We start from the raw sequence: 17097 nt of genomic DNA on the forward strand, positions 1-17097 counted from the left end.
CCCCCCCCCACCCCCCACCCCTACCCCAAAATCTGCAAGAATCAGCATCATCTTCCCATAATCACACCACCAAAAGAAAAGGATATGAAGATCAAAGTGGCATGATATCTTAACCATTTGAATAAATTTCAGTGGCTGGAGTAAAACATAAAACCAACACTTCGAAGCAAAAACAAACCTTATGAGAGCTGAAGAAGAACATTCATGAAATGGAAGTGGAATGAGCTCCTAGCAAAGACGGTCACTGGTGTAAAACTTACATTAATTATGTTCTTGGTGAAAGTTATTAGCATCTGCAATCAATCTTTCCTCTCTACCCATCCCCAATTTTCTCTACCATGACAGTAGATACCAAATTCCACATTAATCTCTTAGCTGTGTTTCACGGAGTTGCTTAGTGTATGGGATAGTATCAGGTACAAAATCAAGCACCTCTTTGCTAAATTTTCCAATTTTGAAGACACGTAGATTGCACACCGGCTGACACAGCTACCTCAAGACAAATGAAGGATACTATATAACATTAGACTTCAAGGGTTCGTGAACAATACAGTGCCCAAAAACATATATGTCCTTTGGACTGTTTATTGGAAGCCCACCACATTTATGCACAGCACAAGTAATTCTTCGCAGCCCTGTAATACCTCAAGCAAACATTTCATTATTTACCATTTTCTTCTTGAAAAGAGGTGTATAACAAAGTGATCAGTGTTCGTGGTCTCCAGATGCTAGATGTCACTAAAACATAGGTAGGCTAGCAACAGTCTGCAAAACTACATGGGAAGCTCTCAACCATCTACTTAAACTTCTTACATAAAGCGTTACAGTTTCAGAAAAGAAAGAACAGTTTTTTTTTATCATATTACAATCTCAGTTCTCTTTAAGAACTACATTGGGTTGCATAGTGTTTCGAATTTAAGGAGTAGGAGGGCCAAGAAAGTTTTCTTGGTAAAGTCAAGGCATCGGGTGCTAGACTGCCAGTCATGGCTTGACCAGATATTGAGTCGTGACAACTTTCAAGAGATTTAAGTAGGGGATTGTAACTGGAAAGCACCAGCAAGGACTGCATCCTAAATAAAACCTTTTTAGTTGCAGCAAAAGACCGCACCACCACGTTCTATTAATTAGGACTCTTTTTCCTCATTATGCCTAAGAACAAACTAAAATCTGAAGTCATAACCTGCAGGTACATGATCCTAGAAAGGAAATCACACGAAGGAGGCAAAACTGCAGAGGAACTGTAGGAAAAAAGTCTAGTGAAGATTAAATTTAAAGTTTATATATCCTTGATCCACATTTGTAAACAATTGTTGTTGCAATGATTAACATAATCTGTACCACAATAAGAGGTAAAGTTAAAAGTGCTAACTAGAAAAAAAGATGCATCCCCAGGTAAGAGCAAGTGGATGTTTTCTGTGCCACAAACTATAGAAGACAATACTTAACCTTAAAGAGTACTTGATCATAAAGTAGAAACCAGATAAATATCACTTCGAAATTGCATGAACTTGTAACTATAATATCCAAACTAGGGGCGGAGCTAGGCCAGTAACTTTTTTGTAGATTCTGTATTTGTATTGGAAAATTGAATAACTATATATGTATATTAACTTGTGAACTCCTAAAAACTGACTTGACGGCTCTGTGGTAACGATTAGACCATGAAAACACTTTCCACGATAGTCCAAACTCCTAATCCTGGCTCCGCCTCTGAATTCCAAACCTTACCCCAACAACACCAAACAAGAAATTCAACAAATTTGAGAAACAAACTTAAAACTTACAATATTTTTGCTCTCATAGTAATCATCTAATGCCCACTGATACTTCGACTGATTCAATCCAAACCAGTATGCCACTTGTTCATCCAAACTCGCATGAGCTATAAAAATCCATATACAAATTAGAAATCAGTACAGCAAAAACTAAGTAACATAAACTGGAAAAAGGAACAATATTCATGAAATCAAGATCTGAAAATCTAGAATAGAATAAAGTTACAATCTTTTTAAAAAGATAGGGCAAAGCAAAAAAGGTACCATTTTGAACTTTAGCGACAGCGTTCCAGAAAAACCCAAAAGAAGAGTGAGAGGGTTTATCATACTGCATTGGAGGAGACCAAACCGGACATGACTTATCGACCACCTGAACCGGTGGTGTTTGAACCGGTTGCAGCTGAACTGGTGGTGGTAGCTCGGTAGAACCGGATTTGGGTGTGGGTGGAGGGGTCATGAAAACCGTGTATGGCCCGATCTTACCGATCCTCGGAGGAGGAGGTGGAGGAGAAGTACATTCAGTGTTAATGGCCATTTTCAAGTAATTTTGCTAACAAATTTGGGAATGAAAGGCCTTGCTTGGGGTTTTAAGGAGTGAAATCTCTATTTACTATCTTGTCACTCCTTACAAATGAATTCGACCTCTCGGGTTTGAGTGCTTTAGTATGTTAAAAAGCGTTTTATCTTTGATATAAATTTTTTTTGTGTAAATTTAAATTTAGTTAAATTTCAATATGGATATTAAATACTGGGTGCAAACAAAAAAAGGTCAAATAAAGTCATCACTCATTACACATTTTCTAAAAATTTATGAATTAATACAAAAAAAAAAAAAAATCAAGGTAATTTTGAATTTCTATTTTATGACTTCAAATACTTTTTTTTAAATGGTGTTTATATATAAGAAATAATGAGTATTTTACTAGTTCATCATAAATGGACTCACAAAAATTTGAAATTAAATAGAGTCTGTCAAATATATTCCAAATTTTTTGTGAATTAAAACATACGAAAAATTGAGAAAATTATCTAATTTTTGTTAAGTAATCTCTAAATTCTAAAAATAAAATGGTGTGGATCATGTAGAGGCTATACATATTGTTCCCCACGTCATTATAGAAGGTTCTGTAAAGTTTTTGCAAAAAAAAAAAAAACTCGTGAAAATCATATCACCGAAAAATTCATGTAATACCATACATAAAAAAAACTAAGAAAATCATCTAATTCATGTTGAGTAGCTCCTAAATGTTGAAAAAGTGGTATGGATCATGATTAGGCAATATGTAATTTCCCTCGGGTCATTACGGAGGGTTTTGTAAAGTTTTTGTTAAAAAAATCATGGAAATCCATATCACCAAAAAATTAATGTAGTGAATACACAAAAAAAAACTGAAAAAATCGTCTAATTCATGTTGAGTAGCCCGTAAATGATAACAAAAAAAAAGTGCGTATCATGATGATACTATATGTATTATTCCCCAGGTCATTATGGAGGATCTTGTAAAGTTATTTGCAAAAAAGTGTTAGAAATTTATATTACCAAAAATTCATGTACTAACGCACATGAAAAACTAAAAAAGTCTAATTCCTGAGTGTCCCCTAAATGATAAAAAAGAAGAAGGCGTAGATCATGATGAGGCTACCCATATTATTCCCCTAGGTCATTATGTAGGATCCTTTAAAGTTTTTTTTGCAAAAAAAGTGCCCGAAATTCATATTACAAAAATATTCATGTACTAACACACATGAAAAACTAAACAAATCGCCTAATTCCCTGTTGAGTTGAGTGACCGCTACATGCTAAAAAAGTGTCATGGATCATGGTGAGGCTATAGATATTGTTCCCTGAGGTCAATACGGAGGGTCCTGTAAAAAATTTACAAAAAAAGTGCCTGAAATTCAAATCATCAAAAAGTTCATGTACTAACACACGAAAAACTAAGGAAAACACATAATTATGTCAAGTGGCCCTAAAATGTTAAAAAAGTGGTGTGGATCATGATCAGAGTATTGTTCCCACATGTCATTACCAAGGGTCTTGAAAAGATTTTTGCAACAAAAGAGTTTGAAATCTATATCATCAAAAAATTCATGTACTCACACACGAAAAATTAAGAAAATTGTCTAATTCTTGTTGAGTGTCTCCTAAATGCTAAAAAAGTGGTTGGATCATGGTGAGACTATATAAATGGTTCCTCCATGTCATTATGGATGGTCCTGTAAAGTTTTTTGAAAGAAAATGTCCAAAATTCCAAAAAAATCATATACTAACACACACAAAAAAATGCGTTGTTTATATATTTTTGTTGAGGAATATATTTGATTTGATTGTAAACTTTGACGGTCTCATCATATAAGAAATATTTAACTAGTGATAATATCAGGTTCTAGTGAACGTTTTTAAGGATAGTTAGTTTCTAGGCGAAACCCACGGCAAGCCCCCAAAAAAGTAATGAAAATTTTAGAATCTTGTAGTCATAAATTAAAGATCGAGGTGTATAACATATCAAAATATCGTTTCAGTCTTGTGGTCTTAAACATGTCAGACAAGATGTTGGAATTGAAGTATCGGTAAAATAGAAAGTGACATTCTTAAAAATTAAAGTTTACACTTTTACATATACATTTAGAAGACCAAAATTCTACATGAACAAGATAGATTTCTCTATTCACCTTTCACATTGTTAAAAATGTACCTCAAGCATGATTGAGTCCATTGGTGTTTTTAGCTTGTTGCTCCTCCGAGACGATTTTCTTCCAGAACCAATGCTTTTCCCAAAGACGCATCATTTCTTCAATCGGAACTCCCTTTGTTTCGGGCAAGAAGAGATAGATGAAGATCGTCATGATAGCAATCCAACCGGAGAAAAAGAGGAAAATCCCGAACCTCATAACACATAAAAGTGAGAGGAAAGATTGTGCTATTGCAAATGTGAAGAACAAATTCACAGTAACTGTGATACTTTGGCCTGCTGATCTTGTCTCTAAGGGGAAAATTTCACTTGGCACTGTCCATCCAAGAGGCCCCCATGAGTATCCAAATGCAGCTACAAAGAGGCAAATGAAAACAACTACTATAATCGAGTAACCTCTTGATAGCTCCTTGTCACTACCAAATTTGAGTCCCAAGATTATCGCAACAATAACCTGTAATAAGGATAGCAAATTATCTTTTATATGATATAACCGATCAATTTAACTTCTATATACTGACAGTGACAAAACTTGGCCTCAGGTGATAGGTAAACGCTCAAACTTTGAGTATGTAGATCTATGACACCTCACACCTCAACTCATCTCCATTGTGTTAGTTGAACATTCCAACTTACAAAATGATCATCTAGACACCTATAAGATTTATGTGTCACGTCAGTGTCCGAGGTCCACGAAACATAGACGAGTTGGAGTGTTTAGTTGTCAGTTGAGAACAAGTTGAGGAGTCTAGATGTGCACTCACAAAGTTGAAGTGCTTACTTGTCAGCTGAGGCTAAGTTCTTGTGTTTGTATAGCATTACGCTTAACTTCTATATAGTGACAGTGAAAAAACTTTTACTACAGATAGATAACTATACAAGGCGGAAGAACGATGTACTTCAGAAATTCTAAAAAGATCAAGCAATGTGAGCCTTAGGTCCTGTCGTTCTTGATTGTGAATCAAGGCGAAAGGTCGGATGTACTTGTTCAGGTCTGGTCATGAACAAAATGATGACATTCTTTTTGCTATAGAAAGGAGAAGGGAAAAGGCCAATTTCCTTCCCGAAAGATTTGGTTAGTTTGCATAGATTTCTACTTACCTTAGGCGAGTTTCTTGCCTGACGAAAAGAATTACAGATAACAGTCCGTAAAAGTGGAAGAAGTAAGTAGAAAATCTTTACCTGGCAAATGATCATTTGGATTCCACCGGTAATAAGAAGAATTCTTCGACCCCATCTATCGACAGTGGCCATCGATACAAGTGTAGATGAAGCAAGAACTGCACCAGTCAAAGCAGAGGAATACAGAGAGGCAGATCTTTTAAACCCCATACTCTGAAACAATACTGGGGCATAAAAAAGTATGATGTTAATGCCTGTAAGTATCTGAAAAGTCGGCATCAAAATCGCCATAATTAACTGCGGCCTGTTTCTCCTTTTAAGAATGTTTCTAAACGGATGCTTAACCAAACGTGCTAATTCACTTGCATCCACCATGTCTTCGAATTCTGCGTCTACATTCTCGGTTCCTCTTATCCTCTCTAAAACACGTCTTCCTTTAGTTTTGTTTCCTTGTTCTATTAAGCTGTTCGGTGTCTCGGGAAGAAGCATGCCTCCCACTGTCATAACGAAAGCCGGCGCTGCTGCTAAGCCTAATGAAAGTCTCCATCCCCATGGATGGAGTTTACTTGTTCCATAGTTTATCATGTTTGCTGTAAAGATTCCGAGCGTTGTTGCTAATTGAAACATCATGTTCAGACATCCTCTTAGGTGTGCTGGTGCCATCTCTGATAAATACAACGGAACTGCCTTCAAGAAGTGACACAGAGTTGAAACATTTATCTTTAAAAAGTTCCGAGTAACTTTTATGAGTTTAACTTGTATACACTGACAGTATAAAAGAATTTACGTACTATCCAATCACCTATATTACAAGTAATTGTATATTAGTATGCTGAAAACAAGGCATGCTACCTTGCTATAGCATGCTAAGATACAGTGATAGTGTTAAAAATTGTCTCGAACACGAGGCAATGTGATTTGATTCTTTTTCCAATTTCATACTTATTCATTTCTCTCAGTCTTACGAGAAGACAAACATGTGTGATTCAAGAAAGTTCTTTATAAAAATCTATGCTTATTGAAGGTAATCCATCTTTTAATTTTTGTATAAATAACTTAATATAGCCGGCATGGTCGGTGAGGATTCATATAACTGGTCTGAACTTGCTTGGGATTGAGGCGTACTTATTGTCGTAAACAGATAACAGAATAGGAACACGTAACAACTAAATTTCAAGGTGAATTACCTGGTTGCCAAAGCCAATGCCAACACCTAGCATAATTCGTCCGAAAAGAAGCATGCCAAGGTTGATAGCAGCGGCATTAAGAACTGCTCCAAGAAAGAAACTAATGCCACCGCATATTATACTTGCACGACGTCCATGATTCCTTGTGATAGGAGATGCTACCAGAGATGCAACTAAACCAGCCATGTACAAAGACGAGGTAAATGCAGCAAGAACTTGGTTATTATACTTGCAATAGTTGTCTTCGTGGACGTGCTGCTTCTTTAGGTATACAGAGTAGAAGAATCGTCGAAGAAATTCATCCATCGATGTCACTCCCCCTGTTATCTTGCATGCAACGAAGATATATTTAAGTAAATAAGTGTCTGTCCTCTAACAATTTATAGTTTCAGATTAGATGGTCACACATTAAATTCAACATAGTATCAAAGCAAACAAACAGATCACAGATGTCCTTCGTTTGAATCTCTAAGCTTTAGATGAAATTAGTCGAACATTTCAACATTAATGACGCAGTTCGTTTACTCTTCAAATGGAAGTTCAAGAAGTTCCAGAGACTAACTGTAGAGTAGTCATAGCCATCCAGCCCAGTCTGCCGGAGGGGCAGGTGTAATTCATGCTAGAATTTTCCAAAAAATACAGCTTCACTCGTGTCGAATCCTTCAAAAGTATGTACTTTTTAAAGGATTTGACATGATTGAAGTGGCATTTTTAAACTCTTAAGACAAAACAGTCACACAATAATTCAACATGGTATGAAAACAGGCATACGTTCGTAATTTTAAATGAGATGGTTACACAGTCCATGATAATGCTGAAAATGATCATACAATTAAACAAAATTATGAAGTAGTCTTTTCACTCTATAAGTTGATAATCTACAAACATTATAAAATCTCAGCTCGGTGCACTAAACTCCCACTATTTGTAGAGTGCGAGCAAAGGCCAGACCACAAGGCTCTATTGTACACAGCCTTACCGTGCATTTGTGCACATTTATAACAAGCTGAATTTTCCTTTTAAAATTTTCAAAAGGAAAATTTATTTCTGATCCATTTTCTGTTCTTATTAGTTACAATTTGCCACTTTTTAATCTTTGTTATTTCACCTTCTTTTTTCGAAAATAGTGGAAGTTCCAGAGGATTAGGTATAATTCATTGCTCCAATTTACCAAAAATGTCACCTCATTCGTGTCGGATTCAAAAAAATGCATACTTTTTAGAGGATTTGACACGGGTGAGATGACATTCTTGAAAAATCCGAGCACAGGACTGAGCCCCTTTTTCCAAACAAGGAGTGCAATTGAACACATTGTTCGGATCTTTCAAAAATACTGCCACCCCGTGCACAAATCCATTGGAAATTACAATTTTTAAAGGATTTGACACGAGTGTTATGGCATTTTTGAAAAATCCGAACAATATAACAATAATTCATTTTCTTCCAATTCTAGATGCCTCCTCCAGCTAGTCTCCTACCACATAGCATAAAAAGATAAGGAAAAGCTCTTCTTAGCTCTTTTTAAAATGGGTGGATTAAATTCATTACTCATCGTTGCACCCGTGTCAGATCCTTAAAACATGTAAAAACATGAAAATTTTAAAACATGTATACTAATATTTTTGAAAAATCCAAACAACATATTAGTAATTCATCTTTCTTCCAATTCTATAAAAGGAAAAGGGAAAAGTTCTATTATTTCATCATCAATTTATAAACTAAAATTACAGTAATTTTTTCCAATAATTATCATAATTAATCACCTGAAATTCCAATATCATATCCAAAGAGTGAACCTCCAACAGCAGCAACAATACATGCTATGATGACATAAAGAGTGAGTTTTCCATTGTAATTTTCAGCTCTTTCTTTGTTTACACCAATTGAAGCAATTCCTCCTCCTGCCATCTTCAATTTCTTGAAAAAAAAAAAAAACTATGAATCAAAGAAGAGAAATTTTGTTAAAATTTTCTTAATAATATATGTACATTTGTTCTTTCTATTCTCTCTCTTTTTTTCACTTTGATTGACTTGAATAGTAAGTACTTTTCAATGGGAAAATCATTTAATATAAAAAGTGTCACTCGGTTTTAATTTGTTTGTCTTATTTATTTGTTTTAGTCAGTTTTGAATAATAACTTATCTTTTTAATAATTGTTTAGTTTTAATTTTTCATGTGACATGTTTAAACCAATAAAATTAAAGAACAGTTGAATACATTTGACATATTTTTAATTTTAGATCACAAGATTCAGTTTTATTTTATTTTATTTCTTAAATTATGTGTGTAGTCACTATATAATAAATAAATCGAAACAGATGGAGTATTATTTCATCTATCTCAATTTACGTGACTTTTTTGCTTGTCAAAGAGCTAATTTGACTAATTTTTAAAGCTAAATTGTATCAGATTAACACAATATTTTAGAAATAAAATTTATATATTTAGAAATAATATGAAAAGTAACTATCAAAAACAATTATTTTCAAGATAATATGAATAAAAAAATATGTGTAGACATTGAAATTTTGTGGAACTCTACAAGATGTGTTCAATTTGAGTTTGGACTCTACAAATTGTGTTCAACTCAAATTAGGATTCTTGGAGGCTACTCAACCCTAAACCCTAGTTCACGCCTATATAATGGTACAAAATTCTCTTAAAAGGCATCTGAAATATCCCATAAACTCTTGGGTATTTTTAAAGATCAAGATCTCGAATATTCCACAAAAGTCACGAAATATTCATATAGAGGTCAAATCTAAATCATACTAGTTCGAGAACTACGTCACTAACGGTCCTCGAATCATGGATAAATCTTAGGAGAGTAGAATCAAGGGAGGAACAAAATTGTACCCGCAATCTTTATCAATAAAATTATGTTTTTCATGTTTTTTTGTGATTGTAATTTATTTTCTATCACTTTAAAATCCGTTGCAAACAATATGTATTTTATAATATTACTCAAAATTCATAAAATTTGAATAATTTATAAGAGATATAAGTGACACATAAATTCAGATAGGATGGAGGAATACTAGTTTAGTTTTTTTAACTTGAATAAAGTAAAAAATACTACCTCTGTCTATTTTTTTTAATTCTGTAGAGTCTATTTTTAAATATTTTTATTTCTCTCTTTTTCATTTTTAGTATAATAATATCATATAAATTAAGACAGTTAACGAGTACGAAGAGAAATTATATTTTACTTTTTTTAGTGTTAACTACTTGGAGTTAATAGTCTGTTGAATTTTTGTACATTTTGGCTCTTTTCTTGTAAAGAAGTTATTTTTGTCAAAATCTTTTTTACTTGTCAACTTTCATTTATTTTTGTCTCATATATGTGATTATTAAAATTCCACATCTACCTCATTTATTAAATTTTAGACTTAACAATGGCCAAATTGAACAATTCATTTGTCTTATTTTTGTTTGATTTAAGAAAATAATAAAAAAAGACTTTTAAATTTTATAATTTTAATTAAAGATATATAAATCTTATAATTTTAAACATATCAAGGAGAAAATTGAATTAAAAAATTGTCTGAAATGAAAAGATATATTTTTTTTATACAAACTAAAAAAAAGAGGACAAACAAAGAATATGATTTAATGGATAAAATTAAATTTTTAATTTAAATTTGAGTTTTATGTAAGAATTTCTTTTGACAAAAAGGTTTTTTTTCAAATAACACTACCTTGTATAAATTTAAATCAATCAGACTCTAGTATAAAAAAATGAAATTGAGGAAAAGGACAAGTTATACCTATCATAGAATACATAGATAGAAAGATATAGTTGATACGCAAATTAAACGTGGTCCATATAGGATTGGAAAAAGTTTTTCACTAATGTATCAATTTTTTTTTTAAAAAAGTTCTTCTATTATGATTTTTTGTAAAATAACAAAAGTAGTTAGATGGATCCACATAGATAATAGATATTTTTTTTTTTGTTAATATAGATATTTTTCTTTTGAATTTTGGTTAATTTATTATTTTGCATGACTTCTGAAGTTGTTTTTCTTTATTTGGTTGTTGGAGTCCGTATTGAAGACTCGACTAAATTCAGATTTAGCTGGAATCGAACCGCGGTCGTGTGGGTGGTCACACTCGCTTTGTACCAACGGTACTAACTGCCTTTTATGCTTTCCATGAGAACACTTTTATTTATATTTTAGTTTCTTTCAGTTTTTCAAAAAAATAAAAAAAAAATAAAAAAAAAAAAAATAAAATAAAAAAAATATATATATATATATATGATTTTTTCTAAAGTTAACGGGTGCACATGCACCCCTACCTTCACATGTGGGTCCGCATTTACATATCATACATCTTGAACTCGAAACCTCTATTTAAGGTGGAACAGTTCCACTATGCATTGTCTTCCACACAACCCATGTTGGTGACTTGTCAAGTTGTAATGATGATGGTAGTAACATGGTACATCGTGGCATCATCTATCTTTTTGCATATTTAAGAAATGAGATTTTTTTCAAGGTTGATATTTAATTAAGGGTGTTCAGAGATTACTTTTATGAAATTGGATATAAATAATATTAATTTATTTATTAAACTAAAAAGTAATGGATTTATAATTATACTTCGTTAGTTACTAGGAAAATACTCCCTTCGTCCACTATTGTTTGTCAGGATAAGGTTATGCACAACTCTTAAGAAAAATTTAATATAAAGTAAATTAATCATTATTAAAATGGTTTGTACTTTTTGAAAATTGTAAAAGCAACTTTTTTCACATTAAATTAGTTTTGACTTTTTGGTATTGTGTCCATGAATTAATTATTTCATGTTGTTGGTGCCTGCTGGTATATTTAAAACAATACGCCAATTAATATATTAAATTATACATGAACTAAATTACAACCGAACAATTGATAAAATTATAATCAAATATTTTGTATATCAATATTATTTTTCTAATACTCTTACCAAACAGCCCCTAGTTGGTCAGAGTTATAACGACTCCACTTTTAAAGGCAGAAGACTAGACTAGAATGGAAATTAGTGAAACTGATGATCGGATCAGAAGGATCTAATGTATGTAGTCTTTGTAAAAATATTATTTGTATAATTTAAACTTGTGATATCTTGTTTGACCCTATGTATAGACTATAGAACATAGTTTTTTCTAATTATAATTTAAAATTTATGATTGAAAATTCATTTCTTTTTAACATATTAGATTCTAAACTACTCTTACCTTGTACAGATTCGATGGATTTTTTACAATAAATTAAAATTATTAAATTCGATCAAATACGTAATTTGTACTTCACCTCCGCACGTAAATAACACATAACACATTATACAATATCCACTAGTTTGAAATATTGTAATTCAGACCTCAATTTAACATAAGAATATATACTATCCAAAGTCAACTATTTTGGTAGGATCGATAAAATGAAACAATAATTGATTTGGGATCAATAAAATGAAACAATAAAAAATGAAACAATAAATACAAAAAAACACGATAGACATCATATTTGGGATGATAAAGTGTTATGGCGTAAAATTTTCCTTCTCCCGCAGTCACCTTATACCTGGTGAATTTTGTCCAGATTCTATGAGTTAGTTTCAGTCTAAGTTGGGGAAAAGAATAGAGTGTGAGTAAGTTAATTTTTAAATGGGTCCAATTTTTTGGGGGACCTCTAACAAGAGGCCATATGGCAAAACTGTTTATACAAAATCACTAATAAAACTAATGATATAAATGAACATGATTTATAACAGTGCATAAATGTGCCAAACTCTTAACGAAATAGATGAGTCATTTCTAATAGTTTGATGGCAAATTTGAAGATTTTCCCTATTATTATTAATAAAAAGTACATAAAGAGAAGAATTTTTTTAATTGAATTACCAACTTGTAAACGTGATAAAATATAATTAATAATTAATATAATTTGATTTATTATAACTGATTATTTATTGTTTATTATAAATTTATTAAATAAAATTACCTATAATTACATTTAAATAACTTGCTTGTAAGCAAGATTCATCGAATCAAGTTGTAGAAGGAAAGTGACTAGAAAATAAAATAAAATATGATTAATCACAGTAATCTAATCTTAAATATATGAAATCAATCTTTATTAGAAAAATAATTATAGTGTGATTTACCTTCCAAATTAAATGCCAAAAAATTCCTATAAATTCCTATCTTTTTTCCCCAACATTGTAAATTTTCATCAAACACATTTCTCTATAATTACTATTATGAATACGACCACCCACTCTACCCTTGTTCAAGGTCCCCGAAAGATTAGGAAGACTATCACCCAATTTGAGCAACTGACCAGGTTGTTAGTGCTTCCATTTGCATTCGCTCTTGCACATGTTTTTCCACATTGGTTGGAGGGAATAACCATGAGGAAGAACCGGTAATAAACACAAAATCATCAATTCTTGCTCTATACTTTTTCAAATTAAATGTTTATCCAATTTCACGCATCTAACCAAAAATTCATTTCTTATTCCAACTTTTTGATATTCTCATTCATTTTCTATGTATCCTTCTTCCCCAGCCAATGTGGAAAAACATGTGCAAGAGCGAATGCAAATGGAAGCACTAACAACCTGGTCAGTTGCTCAAACTAGGTGATAGTCTTCCTAATCTTTCGGGGACCTTGAACAAGGGTAGAGTGGGTGGTTGTATTCATAATAGTAATTATAGAGAAATGTGTTTGATGAAAATTTACAATGTTGGGGAAAAAAGATAGGAATTTATAGGAATTTTTTGGCATTTAATTTGGTAAGGTAAATCACACTATAATTATTTTCTAATAAAGATTGATTTCATATATTTAAGATTAGATTACTGTGATTAATCATATTTTATTTTATTTTCTAGTCACTTTCCTTCTACAACTTGATTCGATGAATCTTGCTTACAAGCAAGTTATTTAAATGTAATTATAGGTAATTTTATTTAATAAATTTATAATAAACAATAAATAATCAGTTATAATAAATCAAATTATGTTAATTATTAATTATATTTTAAGCGTATCACGTATACAAGTTGGTAATTCAATTAAACAAATTCTTCTCTTTATGTACTTTTTATTAATAATAATAGGGAAAATCTTCAAATTTGCCATCGAACTATTAGAAATGACTCATCTATTTCGTTAAGAGTTTGGCACATTTATGCACTGTTATAAATCATGTTCATTTATATCATTAGTTTTATTAGTGATTTTGTATAAACAGTTTTGCCATATGGCCTCTTGTTAGAGGTCCCCCAAAAAATTGGACCCATTTAAAAATTAACTTACTCACACTCTATTCTTTTCCCCAACTTAGACTGAAACTAACTCATAGAATCTGGACAAAATTCACCAGGTATAAGGTGACTGCGGGAGAAGGAAAATTTTACGCCATAACACTTTATCATCCCAAATATGATGTCTATCGTGTTTTTTTGTATTTATTGTTTCATTTTTTATTGTTTCATTTTATTGATCCTAGTAGGCTAGGATCAATAAAAAATCATTTCATAACTCTTGCACAACCAATAATTGATTTATTTATTTTACTCCTTTCGCCGGGAGTTTTCACCTTTGCTTCCTTGGTGATTCGAATTCACTATTCACAACTTTAAAGTTGAAAGTGATGAATACTCACCATCTGAGCAACTCATTCTTATTTTTATTTTCTGTTTGTCATCATATTCGATATTTTTACTAATAAAGCCAAAAACCTTTTTAACTAATAATTTCTTATGATCTCTTTAATTATAATCTATATTTATTTTCCGTAAAACTAAAACAATATATTATTTTTAAAATGGTATTTCCTTCGTCTCAAATTATCTGTCGTGATTCTTAAAAATAGTTGTCTTAAATTATTTGTTAGTTTAGAAGTTCAACATAGGCTCTTTTTCCATTTTATCCTTAATAGTAATTGTTCTTAAAGATTATAAACACCTCAATTATTAAGTGATAAATAATATAAAATAGTCCAAACTCCTCCCAATAAATATTTTCGGATGTATAAAAGAGAAACAAGATGCTAAATTTAAATTGGGAGAGAAACACTTTAATAAACCTTTTAAAAAATGATTGCGTTCATGGATTGTGACGTGCATCATATTTATTAACTTAGTGAAGGACATGCAATTTATACATTTTAAATTATGGTGAAATTAGTATAATATTAGACTACAAAACAATAATATTATTAGACTACAAAACAACCAAAAAGGAAAAAGAAATAGAGGATATTAGAAATACCTTAATTTATTTTGTGTGTACATGTAGCACACTTTAAATAAAGCTCCACAAATCTCATGCTTCAAAAATTATTTGATCTTTTGTAATCAAGAAAACACTTTTCTCGAACTGGTATTTAACCTTTCAAATATAAAAAAGGGAAAATACATAAAAAACCCCCTGAACTTGGCACGAAAACTTACTTTAGTACTTAAACTTTACGGGTAATTATTTACCCCCCCTTAACATATTTGAAGTGAATTAATATCACCCTAAAAAATATAATATCAGTCTCAAGTTGGCAAGTGTATTACACACGCGCCACATCATTGACACATTAGACCACATAAGCGCCACATCATAGCCACATTGGAACTCTAAAATTTGATTTTTGATTTTTTAAATTCATTTCTTTCTTTCCTTTTCAAAATATTTAAATACTAGTTAATCTTTAATTCTTAATTAGTTTAAGAAGGGAAAAAGGTCAAATATACCCTCGAATTTTCAAAAATGGTATGTATATATCCTCCGTTATATTTTAAGGTTGTATATACTCTTACCATCATACTTTTAGGTCATATATATCCTTAGATCAAACGGAAAGACACGTGGCATGATCTCAAATATTTGCCCTATTTAATTTATTTTATCAAAAATTAATTATTTTTAATCAATTTATTTTAATCCTTTCACTTCCCTTGCTGTCTTAGCTTCAAAGAGACGTCCGCTTCAACATCCAATTCTCTCCATTGTTGACCTTAAAGCTTCCAATTATATCCATTGCTCAACAAATCAAGCTCCTTTGTATATCCTTCGAGTTCGCTCCATCCGATTTCAAGTTCTCTCGAAGAAACCCCTAAATTTTATGTATCTAGATCTGCAACCACTATTGGAACAAAAATAGTTCAAAATATTCACTTAATTTGATTCGAATTTCATCACAATAAATAATTTCTAGATCTCCGATCAATGGCGAAGGAATTTAACGTCCCATCAATGAATTTTTCTATCCGGCGAAACTCCAGATCCACGGCAACATTGCTTCCAACGGCGTCGTTTCAACCACTGAAGTCGTAGAATCCTAAGATACCTTTCATGTCCTTCGATGTAGGATTTGTTGTTGCTTTCACTCTGCAATTCAGGTCCACCACCATCGGCGGCGGTGGCTCACCGGATTTTGAAGGCGAGCTATCATTGCTGGAGGAGCTTGGGATTAACACAAAACAAATCTACCAAAAGATGTAATTGATTGTGAATTTGCTCACGTAAAGGCAGATTTCATCTTCTTTATGGCATATTGTCGGGTTGTTCATCTTCTTCATGGCATAAATGCTGGAAAGCTTAATTTTGAAGGGATGGATAATTGGGATTAAAAAAATTATTTTAGGGTTAAAATAAATAAATAGGATAAATGATGAAGAAGGAGAAAGAGGATGGGGTGGTGGGGAGTTTGAGGAAGAAAAGACAAGCAGGAAGAGGGGTAGGTGGGGTTTGAGAAAAGCAGGGTGGGGGGTTTGAAGAAGAAGAAGAATGGGGTGGGTGGGTTTCCTTTTTTTTTCCATTATATATATAAAGTGGGATCATTACTTTTAAAAAAATAACTTAACGCGCTTTTAAAAAAAAATCTTTTCTTTTTTTGCCACGTCATCCGTTAGGGTGGTATTAATTCACTTCAAATATGTTAAGGGGGTAAATAATTACCCGTAAAGTTTAAGTACTAAAGTAAGTTTTCGTGCCAAGTTCAGGGGGTTTTTTATGTATTTTCCCTTTTAAAAAAAATAGTTTTATTAGTCACTTCAAAAAATTTATTCGTATTTTATCGTCTTCGATAATAAAGAAAATACTAGTCTTGTTCAAACATTTAACCTTATTAAATTACTCTTATTTAGAAGTGGGAGTTGGGATAGGACGAACACTGCAATTACATATTGTACCCAAGGTTTTCTTAGTGGTACTATAAGCGTGTACATAATTATTGGTTATGAATCAACTTTTACTTTTCAGAGGCCTTTTTTGCTTAACACGTGTCTTTTTTTCCTGCAAACTATGCGTATACCAAAGCACTTGCCGCTTTTC

At 31.9% G+C, this 17097-nt stretch overlaps 2 protein-coding genes across 4 annotated transcripts in view; both read right to left on the reverse strand.

Moving 5' to 3' along the window:
* LOC102584829 (uncharacterized) overlaps positions 1 to 2421 on the reverse strand; it is a 4553-nt gene extending 2132 nt beyond the window's left edge. For both annotated transcript variants that reach the window (XM_015304781.1, XM_006366139.2), the window contains exons 1-2: positions 2040 to 2421; positions 1785 to 1882 (exon numbers count right to left, since the gene is read on the reverse strand). In XM_015304781.1, the coding sequence (XP_015160267.1) occupies positions 1785 to 1882; positions 2040 to 2310 (369 nt within the window). In that variant the 5' untranslated portion in view covers positions 2311 to 2421. The remainder of the gene's footprint in view (positions 1 to 1784; positions 1883 to 2039) is intronic.
* Positions 2422 to 4306: 1885 nt separating this feature from the next.
* LOC102585249 (sugar carrier protein A) lies at positions 4307 to 8813 on the reverse strand. 2 transcript variants are annotated; one of them, XM_006366140.2, is made up of 4 exons: positions 8541 to 8813; positions 6778 to 7097; positions 5651 to 6277; positions 4307 to 4922 (listed from the first exon to the last, which is right to left on the reverse strand). In XM_006366140.2, the coding sequence occupies exons 1-4, from the start codon at positions 8683 to 8685 to the stop codon at positions 4473 to 4475; spliced, it is 1542 nt and encodes a 513-aa protein (XP_006366202.1). In that variant the 5' UTR covers positions 8686 to 8813; the 3' UTR covers positions 4307 to 4472. The 2 variants fall into 2 exon arrangements, with proteins under 2 accessions (XP_006366202.1, XP_015160266.1); XM_015304780.1 differs by having other exon boundaries at positions 6778 to 7104; positions 8541 to 8656.
* Positions 8814 to 17097: the final 8284 nt, after the last annotated feature.

The sequence above is a fragment of the Solanum tuberosum genome, unplaced genomic scaffold (assembly GCF_000226075.1).
Source record: "Solanum tuberosum cultivar DM 1-3 516 R44 unplaced genomic scaffold, SolTub_3.0 scf00613, whole genome shotgun sequence".
NCBI lineage: Eukaryota > Viridiplantae > Streptophyta > Magnoliopsida > Solanales > Solanaceae > Solanum > Solanum tuberosum.

Excerpts from the sequence above, each read along its gene's own strand:
- LOC102585249 (XM_006366140.2), bottom strand. The coding sequence starts at position 8,685 with ATGGCAGGAGGAGGAATTGCTTCAATTGGTGTAAACAAAGAAAGAGCT. Across the intron at positions 7,098-8,540 it reads ATATGATATTGGAATTTCAG|GGGGAGTGACATCGATGGAT; the intron begins GTGATTAATTAT and ends GCAAGATAACAG. Across the intron at positions 4,923-5,650 it reads TCCAAATGATCATTTGCCAG|GTTATTGTTGCGATAATCTT; the intron begins GTAAAGATTTTC and ends TCCTTATTACAG.